The following is a 14,568-nucleotide window of genomic DNA, read 5'->3' as shown; positions in this document are numbered from 1 at the left end:
TTATCCCATCTATTTTGGCACAAAAATAAATATATATTTATACTTGGATGTTACTCTAATATAGTGATTTTTGCAACTGGCTAAAATAAGGATACCCATAATCCATCCCTTTTACCCCATCTTCTTCCCTCTAACTTGATGAGCGAACTGATTAATAAATGAGCCCTAAAATAGAAAGCTAAATTGACGACAAATTGTCATTATATCCACTTATTTCCTATATTCATTGGCATAAAATAAATACATACTAACTTTTAAATTCATCAGACCATTTGAAATACTGAAAATGTTTAAAAGATTTTTCGAAAATTCAATTCTATTAAGACAACATAAACTTGAGAAAAAATGCCAAAATTTCAAAAGTCAAAAAAAAATGATAAAAGTAAATTTAAAGAACATGACCAATAAACGGGACACAGTGTAGGTAGAAAATAGGTTTTAATATATATAATACTCATAGTAGATACAACATACTGTTAGTTTGTTTAAAAATCAACAAATGAAATAGGGATGTAACGTTTTTATATAGTAAAAATTTATGTTTCTTATTTGATCAACCAATGATTTGATTTTGTAACTAGAGAAGGAATAAAACTTGTAAAGAAGAAAAAATTGTCTTAAAATGTTAAAATTTATTAAAATTTAACCTAAGTGTCATAACAGAAAGTAAAACTTTCAACATTTTAAAATGTTTTATCCCCATTTATTGGATCTACTATTCAGCCTAATTACAGTAGCTGATAATTAGGTTAATTCCATGGTTCAGCTGCTCCAATATTGTATTCAGTCTGATACACAAAACTAAACTCTATCAATCAGATTTCACAAATGAATGTTTCTGTTTGCTATTCTCATTTTATTTCTTGTCGGATATAGGAAGATGGTTTTAAAAAGTGAGAATCCTCCAAAAACCTTCTGAAATTTGAAAAATCTAAGACAAAATATAGGGTTCTTTCACAAAAAGTGCCTATAAAGCACTGAGACCTTCCATTCCCTTATTTTTTTAATGAATTGAAAACAAGAGGGGTCCCTAACCTTGCAGGGCCACACATTACCCAATATAACCCAACCTATCATGAGTATATAAAACAAACAAACCAAAAACTACCCAATTTCTTTAATTTTAATACATAAAAATATAGTGTAGTCGGGTTTCAGGGTATATTTAGGGAATACAGCCAATTTCTTCAAAAATCTAATAGTAAAAAGTAAAATTATATTTTGTATATTTGACTTTTTGATATAATATAAATCTAAACCAAAAACTTGTTTTTATTTTAATAAAGTTTAACTTCTCTTTACATTATGGCAAACCACATTGTAGGTTAAACTTTGATAATGATATTAGTTTCAACTTTAGTTTATTATATACTGCATTGTATTTTAATTAGTTTAATAAACATTAATAAAGCTTTATTGCAGTGGGGTAAATGGGTGAACCTTGTTGAGAGATATGGTCCCCCCAAAAATTTATTCCTTTCAAAAAAATGTTTTAGAAAATCATGATTGAAGCAGCTTCTAATGCCTATTAAAAATGACGTCATACAATACAAATGACCAATGATAGGTCATTATACATTTATATAAAGAAACGGGAAAATGTATACTGGCCTATCAATGGTCATATGTATTATATGACGTCATTAGCTGCTTCGTCATGTCAAAAATCAAACGTTTTGTAAAAGTCAAAAAGGACACTAATTATCAATATGATACAATTAAGATTTTTGTAGTTAACGTAGGAGGGGGGGGGGGGGGTATTCGCTCCATCCTTAGTAAAATCTTTCAAGACCCCCCCCCCCCCGAATAGAGCTAACAAGCTTTTTATCCCGAAAATCTAGAATTGAGTAGTAGCTGCGAGAAAAAGAGGTCATCCTGTGCAGGGTGGGAGGCCGAGGGGACAATAGACTGTAAATTACACTGGTACCCAAAGTTTTTAAACGCCCTAATCTAATTTGTTGCCTCTACAATTTTAATTACTTTTATTGAATTTTGCTTGGTTAGTTCCTCCCTGATAGTGTCAAAACTTTTCAACCATTAGTATGATGTAATAAAGGGCTAATTTTGTTTATCATAATTGAAAAATGATGTCTATTTATCGTCCTTTGTCTTATCCCTAAAGATCCCTGCATCCTGTGTGACACAATAATTTGATAAATTAAATGAGGATCAAATATAACATATAGAGCAGTGCCAGACAATTGGATTTCACTATTTAATATTGTTAACTTATCTAACACAAAATTTTCTCTTATTAAAAGCAAAGCTTCTATCCTTACAATAAAGTAACAGGATGTCTGTCTGTCTTTTGTACTGAAGAATCTCGCTAGCCGATGAACCAAAAGGTTTTCCTTTACAGGGTAGCTTCTCATAGGTCATGGGATGGTTTATAGCTATTTTGGGGTAGGATCCCACCACCCATCCAAGAGAAATTGACCCTAGAAAATAATCTCCCCCCCCCAAAAAAAAATATTTTTACATTTTCTTTTAAAATTAAGAGCTCCTAGAGGTCAATTTACAGTTCTAATCTCAATTAGATTACATTGTTATCTTGTTATTGCTGCGCTAATTTGTCCTTGTATTTTGCAGAATTAGATAGAAAAGTTAGAAAATATAATAAATAATTCACAGAGATGGTTATAAATAGAAAATATAGCTGAGCTAAACTTTATTGTGGACATCCTGCTTTGTAATTATTTACTAGGGGCTTTTCCACAAGAGGTACTTAAAAAAAATTAGGCAACTCTAGTGCTCTAACCACCACATTTTAGATTACTACATAAAAAAATCAGGGGGATTTTTTTTTTTGGGGGGGGGGGGGAGGGTGTCCAACGCCCCAAGGAAATAGCTTAAAACCACCACAGGACCAGTAAATATATTTATTGAATAGTAGAATCCAATAGAATCAGTGGTTACTGAGATATTAAGGGACAGACAGACGGACAGACATCAAGCTACTTTGTATTATAGATATCATATTGTGGAGTTAAATGTAATTTATTAATTTTTCAGTATGGCTTCCAGTATCGTATTACATCCAGTTTTCTACGAATATAAAAATGTACAATCATAATTTTAAAACCAGTTTTGTTAGAAAGTGCCTTCGGCATCTTGGGGCTAAAAAATGGTTTTAATCTTATAATTGAACATTTCTATATCCACTGAAAGCTGTTATAATACGATTCGATAAATAATTAATATGGCATCAGAGCATCATCTAAAAATGAATGTTACTTCCATACTTATTGATGGATTTAAAAAATCTGTTTCTGTGTTAAAAATTTTATAATGTTTTACTTATTACAATTTGGTGCCCTAAATAATTATTTACCATGTAAATTAATTACAAATATAATTTCAAATAATTATACACTCAAATCTAAAATTAAAAGGATTTATATTCTACCTCGTGCATTCCTGAGGGGAGTGAAGTGCGGAATGGGGGTCTCAACACCCCCTTAAACAAGGTATTACGAAGAAATGCTTTCCCTTTATTTTCGACTGCTAGATTTTCGACCCTTGAATTACTGTGCACACCACCTCCCGCACGCCTATATTCTTATTCACAATATTAAAAAAATATTGGTTAAAACGTCTGGACTCAGACCCAATGAATCAACCAATCAAAAATCATCGAAGTCCACAAAGTTGTTAAACTGACGAATAAGAAAACAAATATATATAAAATTTTGGGGACAAGTGAAATAAACAGCCCATTGTCCCCCCTCTCTCTCTCTCTCTCTCTCTCTCTCTGGATATTGTCCTTTGTTAAATTAATAATTAAATCTGATATATTCCATCAAGCTAAAACAACATTAGATATAATTATAATTTATGCATAGAACTAAATTATAATATTTTTCTTTTAGAGGACATTTATTAAATCTTAATTTGCCTTTTTAAAGCATAGTTACCCTGCAAATCTGTATGTATGTGTGGTCTTATCCTCTTTTAATAGCGTTGTTTGCATATTCATAACATATCTATAAGCGAAGCTATTTTATTAAGTCATGTTGATTTTTATAAGACTTTTAAAGGGACTTTCTTCGTTTTCTGATTTTTAACTTTTTTGACAAAAAGTTTATATTATGCTATGTATATCTGAATTTTGGAAAACTGATTCCTTTTACAGGTAATTTTGTCAAAACTTGCTTATTATGCTTATTCAGTTCTGAAACTCTACTAAAGTTGATGTACGTTTATCCTACCACTTCATGTTGATGTTGCTGTACTACTTATGGAAATAATTGTCATCTGTAAAGTTTAGTATGGAAATACTCAGGGATCTAAAGGGATAAGACAATGCCCAAAAAATGTATGTACATCCCCAATGAAGATTAGCCAAATTACCCCAAAGTAATAAAGGTTCAAAGTTGTTAAGCCAACGAATAAGAAAACGTTATATAAAACTTTGGGGACTAGTGTAATAAACAGCCCATTGTCCCCCCCCCCTCTCTCTCTCTCTCTCTCTCTCTCTCTCTCTCTCTCTCTCTCTCTCTCTCTCTCTCTCTCTCTCTCTCTCTCTCTCTCTCTCTCTCTCTCTCTCTATCTATCTCTCTCTCTCTCTCTCACTCTCTCTCTCTCTCTGAGAAATACTAATTTATTCTATTAGTCAATAAAGTGTGTATGTAATGTATTGTAATAAAACTTGCAAAGATTCTACCCCTTTAAAATTTGTGGAATTGTGCCGACTTGTAATTTCTATAATAAAGAGGCTCTATATTCAGGGTCAGAAAGGGGCCTCTATAAAAAAAGCTCAAACCCATCCTAAGACTTTAATCTGAAAATTAAATAGCCTAAAACCAAGAGAATAACGCCGAACTCAGAATCTGTTCAGTAGTTATTTAGATCTTAAGATTCAAACAAAAAAATCCTTACTACTTTATAGAATAGGATAGTATAATATTCTAAAGATTTCTTTATGATTATATTTTATTTAACACAAAAGTTTTAAGGTTCATGTGTTAACTTATCCCACTTAAACAATTGGAGAAAACACAGATCCATAGTATAGATGTATATACAGATAACTACCTCCCTTCCTTATTTAATGACCATATTCGTCTGCTAACATATTTTTCCTGCTACTTGGCTATGTTAATACACACCACACCTTTGGTTGATTTTCAATTACCCAATTGAAAGTCGACACAGCGACAGAGCGATTGGGAGATACAGTTATTTTTCTCTTTCCCCCCTCTAGTGTTTTTCTCTGATGAGAAAACAATATTCTGGGAAATATGAGAGCTGAAGAAAATTATATATTGGCTTACAACCTAATCCTTAAATGATAAAGCTTTCAACAAAATTAAATGTCAAAACAGCTTATGTTCAATTTGAGCGAATGTTAACTTTCAAATAAGATATGCATCTTGCCAAAAATATAATTTTTTATAGTTGCGAGATGATTTGATTTAATAACAAATTAAATAGTAAGTTAAACTTGTATAAAAAATAAGTTTAACCATCTCACTCTAATTTCAGAAAAGTATACTACTAGATATGATTAAAATTCTGCATGCTTTTTCTATGATTGTTCTAATTTTTATCCCAGTTGTCTTATACCTGTGCTCTGTGGTGTGCAGATACTTGGGTTGGCAATTTGATTATCAATTTCTGGAAATATGCCAGGCAGGCCCTACCACAGATCTACCACACAACTCTGGGCAGTTTTAACAATATCGTGAAATATTTTCCAGTATCGATTTGAAACCGATTAATATCTGGTGGATTAAAACAGGTTCTTAAAAATACTGAAAAATCATGTGTAGCATTGTATTACAGAAAATTTTCCACGAATAATAAAGAAAAATCATAAAATTAATGCCAGTTTGGTTAACCTTTGCCTTTTTTATTTAACCCTCCCATTTAAAATTTACCCCTACCCTGGGGGTGCCCCAACCATTTAGGAGGGGGTATTTACCCCCCTCAAACAATTTTGGGGGGGTAAATCCCCCCCCCCAAAATAAAAAATCTATATTAAAAAAAATTTTTAATACTAAATATTTAATAAAATTTTAATTACCCCCCCCAAAAAAATTTTATCCCGGGGGTAAATTTTTTTTTGGGGGGGTAATCTAAATTTACCCCTGCCAACAGATTTCAGGGGGGGTAATTACCCCCCCAAGCAAATTTTACCCCCGGGGTAAAAATTTTGAGGGGGGTAAAAAAAAATCCCCCCCCTTAAATTTTTTAACCTCCCCCCCCCCAAAAAAAAGCTTGGACGTCTATGGGTGGGTGACTTAGTACCTAAACACCTCTCTTGGATGTTTTAGAAGGGTTGCATAATGGGGGGTGTAGACTCTTGTGAAGGAAGTTTATCTAACACTTTTTATTTTGCCAAGGGGGTGGAAACACCCCCTTCTCCCCCCATCTGCATTCCACTGGTATGGCATGGTTGCCCCTAGAGGACTTTAGGAACACTTGAGGGGGGGGGGGAGGGAGGGAGTTTAAACCAAAAAACAATTTTTAAAATTTAGATTTCAAAAAAAAATTGTGATGTCAGAACTTGGATGTTTTAGATAAACACAAATAAAACCAACAAAACTTAGAAAGGATTTTGGAAAAATAAATTTGAAAGATAATGCATCATTATAGATATTATACAACAGGAAATAAGTGGAATTGTTTCATAATCAAACTTTTAAAGTCAATTTTGAAGCAGCTTACAGTGCCTATTAAAAATGACGTCATACAATACAAAAAACCAATGATAGTACACATATTTCAATTGGTCATTTGTTGTATGAAGTCATACCTAACTAATACATTCATAATTAGTTCAACTATTTTGGGCCAACTATTCTTATTTTTCATACTATTAATGTCATTTTTTTAGTATATTGGTCAGTTAACTTATCATTTGGCTTTAGTCATTTGAATATAGATTTAACATTGGCTATTTATCTATAATACAAAGTAGAACGATGTCTGTCCGTCTGTCTGTCCGTCTGTCCGTCTGTCCGTCTGTCTGTCCGTCTGAAGCTTAAGATCTCAGTAACCACTGAACCAATTGGGCTCTACTCTTCAGGGAATATACCTACTGGTCCTGTGATGGTTTTAAGCTATTTTCTTGGGGGGTGGGACACCCCCAACCCCCCCAAAAAATGAAAAATACCCCCCCCCCAAAAAAAAAATTTTTTTTTTACTTTTTCTTTTTAAATCTAAAATACGAAAAATTAGGTTGATCAAACCTCTTGGGGCAAAGCCCCTAGAGGCTAGGGGCGAAGCCGCTAATTAGCTATTAAAGTATTAAATTTTTCATTGTTTCTTTACAAAATTATGAGAAATTGAGTACAAAAATTAAGTTATCTAAACCGATTTAAATCTAATTATAATATAATTTGATTGTTTATGTGCATTAACTGTCAATTGAGTTGATAAGTTGATAAATGCAACTAACTTTGTTCTGGTGCATTGTAATTAAACTAGCATTATGTATTATCCATGGATTAGCAGCCGGCCAATTTCAAATAAGCTTGTGACTGCGGATGCAGCAAAAACTATTGTCTTGCTAGGGACAGCTACTAAGATAATGAAAGCTAAATAACATTTTTTTTCTATTGTGTCATTGGTAATTGACATTGATTGGCCAGTTTACATTTTGATTGACCTATGGTAAAATGTATACTGGCCTATTTTTGTGCAGTTGAATTGTATGTCGTCATTTTTATACTACAAGCTGCTTCGTTACACATTAGCGGAAGATATTGCACATCCACCAAATCATCTGTGCTAGATAATATTTCAAAACTTTTTAACAAACCATTTGCAACTTAATAAATTCAATTATAAAAACAATATGCAGATACTATGATATGCATATGGATACAGGCTAATGCATAAGGCTTTGCTTGGAAGGATTAGATGGAGTCCCCCCCCCCCCATCTATACAATCTTCAAACCCCTTGGACCTCCATAATCTCCTGTTTGGAATCTTCTTACTTTTTCTCTTGTGGTAATTTCTTTTTTGACATAAAAAAAACAGTAGGTTTTTAATTTTTATTGTCCAGGCTTCAAACAAATTTTAAAGATTAGGGAAAGTGGTGGGGTATAGTTAGGCCATTAATGTAATAATAGCGGCTTTTGTAGGGGGGGGGGGGTGTCCCATCCCACAAGAAATAAGCTTAAAACCACCACAGGACCAATGGGTATATTCCCTGACGAGTAGAACCCAATCGGTTCAGCGTTTACCGAGATCTTTAGCTTCAGACAGACGGACAGACAGTATTCTCTTCGTATTATAGATATGAAAATTAATACAGTTTTGGATATATAAAACATGCATTTTTACATCAACAATCATTATAAAAAGAAGTATTTTTAGGAAGTCAGACAATTTATATAAATAAAATCTGCACCATTTAAAACTAAACCCAACTCTGATCAGTATTCTAAACATCTACACGCACGGATACAATATCAGAATTTTAGAACAGTTTTGCAGATTCAAACTTTCTACAAAAATTCAAAGATATCAAAAGACAGATGTGTGTGTGTGTGTGTATATATTTACACAATAAAGTATGAAACCCATTCAATGTATGAATAAAATTCTGCCAAATTTACTCTTTACATTTTATTTTACATTTTTTCCTCAACAAATTTTTTAACCCTAATCCCTCTGAATGGCCTCAATTTATTTGGAGGGATGATTTTTTTCTTTACAATTGTAAATTTGTTTAATTTTGACCACTGTATTAACGTCAATTTTTTTGTAGCCCACAGTATGGTTGAATTTAACCAGAGAGAGAAAGGGGACAATGGGCTGTTTATTGCGCTAGTTTTATAATAACGTTTTCTTTTTCTTTGACCTAATAATTTTAATTAGTTGAGCGTTCAAACGTTTCAACCACTAATTATAATCCACTGAATCATCATTGGGGTTGTACATCAATGTTTCGGCCATTGTCTTATCCCTGAGTTTAACTCTGTATATACCTAGCAACCACTAAACTAAAACTTTGCAAAATCCTGTATCAAAAATATGTTCTTTTCCCTTACATACAAGTTAGTTAAGCTTGGCATTCAGACAGGGATTTGTCAATGTAAGAGTCTTTTATAGTACAGCTTAAAAGACTATTCCCTTAATTTCCTGAATAAGAATTTACAACCATGGATCTAAAGGGATAAGACAATGTCCCAAAAATTGACTACATACCTATTAATAATACACAAAATTACCCCATCTGTTGAATACAATCTGTTGGTGGTTGAAACGCTCAATTTAATGAACCAACCAATCAAAATTCAATGGAAGTCCCTGTTTTGTTATGCCAGCGAATAAGAAAACATTATTACAAATGTAATAAGAAGCCCAATGACCTCTACCTCCCGATTTACAATAGGCCACTTAATTTAAGTCATACACACTAATGTCAGAAAAAAACATTTTATGAGTGATCAATATTATACATAGATAATTATTTAAGTAAAAACAATCATTTAGTTTATACAAGCTACATTTGAGTTATCTAATTGCCATTACTAACTATTTTTATTTGTTATAAAAGTAAGGTAAAATAAATAAAATGCCTAAAAAACCAAAATAATATTTTCTGTAAACTTGATAGATTATAAGGTAGAATAATGTTTGAAAGAAAGTTTTTATCAAACTGACGGACAATAATGAATAGAATAGTCGGAGGTAAATTGTATTTTTCTCTAAAGGATATGATAAATTATAACACTATTAAATTTTTTTCCTTTAGAAATTTACAAAAAAGAATTTGAAATGGCTGATGGAAAGCTCCTGATTTTTATCTTTAAAATTTGTTTATAAAACTAAAATGTGGTTTTTAAACTTTAAGTCAGGTTAGGTTAGGTTATTCCATTGTATGGGTTACGTATAAACAAACCCCCCTCCCTTATTCTTAACAAGCAGCTATGCCCCCTATATAGAGGCCTCTAGGGGCACTTGAGGAGGGGGGAGTTAAATAAGATAACCAAAGATTTAAAAAGAAAAAGTAAAAAAAATTAAACCTTCCCGTGACCTATGCAAAGCTACACTGAAAAGAAGAACCATAATGGTTCAGCGGTTAGCGAGATCATTTGGTACAGAGAACAGACATCCTGTTACTTTGTTATAAGGATTTATTAACAGATTTATATTTTATATTGAAAGCAGAGCTGAAGCTAATAAGAATTAATGGGTCAATAGTTATTTCTCGCAACGTATTATAAACAGCTTTTCGCGGATATAAAAAATACACTTATAAGGTTAAAACTAGTTTTAATCTTATGATTGTACATTTTTACATTCGTAGAAAACTGGATATAATACTATGCTAGACACGGTTTTTTTTCGTATGGATGAGTACCGGTTCTAATCCACTGGATATTAATCGGTTTCGAATGAATAAAGAATAGTTATTTCTCGCATCGTATTATAAACAGCTTTCCGCCGATATAGAATGTAAAATTATAAGATTAAAACCAGTTTGTTTAGCCCCGAGGTGCCGAAGGCACCGGCTAAAATAAGACAGACGGTCGAACGGACAGACAGAAAATTTCTTTAAAAATAACAAGTTACATACTAATTATAATTAATACTAGCGGCTTCGCCCCTAGTCTCTAGGGGCGATAAACCCAAAAGGTAATCTAAAAAAAAAATTAGTACCTCTAGTGCTGCAACCACCACATTTCAAATTAAATGCCTAAAAAGTGCGGTTTTTTTTATGGGTAGGGGGTGCCCCCCCCCCCCCGCCAATAAAATAGCTATATAGATATAACAGTAGATATATTCCTTGGAGAGTAAAATCCACTCGGTTCAGTGGACTGAGATCTTAATGGACAGACAGACGGAAGGACGGACAGATGGACGGGGAGACGGACAGACATTAAGCTACTTTGTATTATAGATAGTTATGAGTTTATCAAAAATCAGGTTGAAAATATTAAACACTTTTCGATTTAAGAAATTTTGATTCAAAATGTAAGCTTTTTACTTTGAACTAAAAATTACAATTCAAATGTTGTTAATTGTCTTTAATCAAAGATAAATAATAGTTATATGTGAACTCATCAGTGCTAAGGCTTCTTAAGGTTTTCTATTTTTAGCTTCTAGTTAAAATTATTTATTCTTATTTAGGGAGATTTACAGATGGAGGATTCCTGTTGTTTCCACAAACACGCCAAAGAATCATATGTGGATGAAATGTTTGATAACATATTCCAAATTCCAAAGCAGACAAAGCAACAAACAGGTGAATGATTGTTATAACTATATGTTTTAATGGTACCTAAAGATTTTATAAATAAGTTCTCCTACCTGGGCTTTGATTGGTTGATACAAACTATTGGTGCCCTAACCATTGATTTTCACAACAAACTTTTAAAAAATATAGAGCAAAAATATTTTTTTCCAAATTTGAAAAGTCCTTTTATTTAATTATTTTGTTATTAATAGTTAAAAATAGAGGCTAAATAAGAAAAAAGGATTTTAGGGGAAAAAATTTAGCAATTGTCTGTAGAAGAATCATTGTCAGGGATGGAGAGAACAGTGGTAGATAAATTAATCTACATTACAAATATCATCCATAAATAACATGCTACCATGGGGGTTGTAGTTGGATTATATTATCTTACATTATCCTATCCTTGCATCCATAATATTCTTTAGAAAGTCTGGCTACAAGAAAAGTCCAAACTAAGCATTTGTGTTTTCAAACAAAAACTCATGTTGTAAAAGCTCCAAGAAGCCTAAGGTGTCTCTACAACATAGACAAAATCTATAAATTTTTTAAAACAACTTATAATGACTAATAAAAAATGACGTCATACAATACAAATGTCCAAATAAAGTGGCTTTACAAAATTTATCTAACTTTTGATTCTTCATCGAAACTTTTACAAATTTAACTTTATATTTCATAGCAGCTTTGTTAGAGCAGTGTAGTATAAGTCTTTTTTGTAAAGTGGTAAGTTCGATCCCTCTGAAAAAAGATCTTCATGAATCATTTTTCTCAAGAAGAGAGAATTACCTGAACCAAAGTAAAGAATAGTTATTTCTCGTATAGCATTAGAAACAGCTTTCCCCGATTTGCCGAAGATACATGATTTTTCAGTGTGGTTGAGAACCGGTTCTTATTGACCTGATATTAATCGATTTCGAAGCCATACTGGGGAGAAAAAAATTACAGGACCAGGAATCAAAGATAACTTTTTTGGGGGGCATACACACTAAACAGAAAGATTGACAGCTAAAAATAATTTCTTTCAAGATTGTTTGAACGTGGAATTAAGCGTAGACAGAAAATACTCGCCCATTTATTTTCTCATCTGCCAACCATACAACTCAACTTTTTAGACACATTTATTTCTAAAAATACTTTTGGGCCTCAAAATTTATCTAACCATTTTGTCTTAAGAGTAGAAAAATGTTACGCATATCGTTAGAACTACTATTAATCCTATTTTTTTTTAAATATAAAAACGATTCCTCTTCTACGTATAGTTAGGGAGCTACGTGGTAAAATGTCCCAACTGACTTAAACTTGACTTGCGAGTAAAGATTGAATTTCGCAATTTAAATTTTAAAAATCAACCTTTAGTTATTTGCTCAACCTTTAGTTATTTATCACATCATAGACAGCATTCCGCGGATAATATAATGAATAATTATAATATTTAAACCAGTTTTGTAAGCCCCGAGGGATAAAGGCCCGGGCTAACAAAAATTATCTGAATTTTATTTATTATTTGTGGAAAATTGTCTGTAAATCGATGCTATAATTGATTTTTCAGTGTGGCTTAGAATCAGTTGTAATATAGCGGATACTAATCGGTTTTGAAGCCATGTTGGAAAAAATTATTAATATATTGTAAATTCTGAAAATGATATTTTTAGAGCAAGGCAGCGTGTTACCTTCCACCAAAGACGATCAATCAAATGATTCAGTGACTATAGTTGATCAGATAACAATCAAAGAAGGTAGTTTAATAAAAAAAAAACATAAATCAATCCGTGACAACGATTCTTTAGTTTCTTACATATCATATCCTATTTTATAAAGTAGTAAGTTCTTTTATCTTTAACGAAAGACCTCGATAACCGCTTAATCGATATGGTTCTCTTTTACAATAAAACTTCGTACCTATAGCTTTAGATAAATTTAAAACTATTTCAGGTCATGGTATCTAAACCATCACAAGAGAAATCGTCCCTAGAAAAAATATTACCCCCACACCCTAAAAAAATCTAACTTTTTCTTTTAAAAACTTAAATATGAAATAAAGGGAAGAGGGTCAACTTCTCCCCACATTTAGTGCCCCTAAAGGCTTCTAGGGACGTAACTGCTAGTTATAACATAAAACAATGCTTGATTAGAGTTATAATGCTCCAACCTAAATAATCGTTTTATTGCTTGCATAATTGATTATTTTGTAGGCACTGAGGAGCTAAGAGATGATGAGCTATATGAACATAACAGAGATGAATCATTCACAACTACAGCTCTAGTTGATACTCATAATATTGTAGGTACAGAGGAGCTAAGAGATGATGAGCTATATGAACATAACAGAGATGAATCATTCACAACTACAGCTCCAGTTGATACTCATAATATTGTAGGTACAGAGGAGCTAAGAGATGATGAGCTATATGAACATAACAGAGATGAATCATTCACAACAACAGCTCCTCCAGTTTCTACTCATAAAATTAGCACAACTACTACACAGGTATATATACAACGTAATCAAAATCTATAAGAGAGAGAACGACCAATTAGCTGTTTCTTACACTTAGTCCCCAAACTTTTGTAATACTGTTTTCTTATTCTTTGGCTTTGAGGACTTTAGTAAATTTTGGTTGGTTGATTCATTAAGTTGAGTGTTCAAACATTTTATCCACTAATTTTAATTTACAAAAGGGGTAATTTGTGTATCATCATTGGGGATGTACATCAATTTAAGTATCTTATACCTTTAGATCCCTGGTGGTTCTTATTTTAGGTTAGGTAAGTGAGGTTAAAAATACATGCAGGGTAGCTATAAAACCAAGAACATTTAAATGTATAAACTGAATTTCTTAATAACAAGGATGACAACATCCCTAAAAGCGAAGCTCTGAAACGGTAGGACAAACGGACATTAACACGTGTATAATGTCAGAACTGAATAATCAGAATGCGAATGTATAAGAGTCAAAGCAAAATTGTAAGTAAATTTGTTGAAAAACTGCTTTATACAGGATAATTATTATGGACATACTTACATTTTTAGGACTTGATTGTAGAGTTGCTTCGCTTATAATATTGTACTTTGTTGTCCCAGGAATCAGTATACCAAAAATCAGACCAATCGGATAATTAGGTCACATACAAATTTGTTGTTAAAAATGTAAAAAAATTCAACATGTTTAAAATGGACGAACGGACATTCTGGTAATGATTATAGAGTTGCTACGCTTTTTAACTCGTACCTAACTGTTACAGGAATCACCATGCAAAATTTGAAATCGATAGGACAATTCTAACATGCCTAAATTAACGAAAAAAGCTATTTTAAAAAGTAAAAAAATCAACATGTTTAAAATGGACGTACGGACATTTTGGTAATGATTAT

At 32.2% G+C, this 14,568-nt stretch overlaps 1 protein-coding gene across 4 annotated transcripts in view; it reads left to right on the top strand.

Annotated features, from left to right (window-relative positions):
* LOC145304928 (uncharacterized) overlaps window positions 1-14,568 on the top strand; it is a 139,127-nt gene that overhangs the window by 105,328 nt on the left and 19,231 nt on the right. For all 4 annotated transcript variants that reach the window (XM_080146721.1, XM_080146720.1, XM_080146719.1 and 1 more), the window contains exons 10-12: window positions 11,090-11,204; window positions 12,848-12,931; window positions 13,574-13,683. In XM_080146721.1, coding sequence (XP_080002847.1) covers window positions 11,090-11,204; window positions 12,848-12,931; window positions 13,574-13,683 — 309 coding nt within the window. The remainder of the gene's footprint in view (window positions 1-11,089; window positions 11,205-12,847; window positions 12,932-13,573; window positions 13,684-14,568) is intronic.

Source organism: Acartia tonsa, chromosome 2 (assembly GCF_053477335.1).
Source record: "Acartia tonsa isolate MP-2025a chromosome 2, ASM5347733v1, whole genome shotgun sequence".
NCBI classification, from domain to species: domain Eukaryota; kingdom Metazoa; phylum Arthropoda; class Copepoda; order Calanoida; family Acartiidae; genus Acartia; species Acartia tonsa.
Note: the sequence above shows the minus strand (reverse complement) of the source record. Positions and strands in the feature narration are given on the sequence as shown.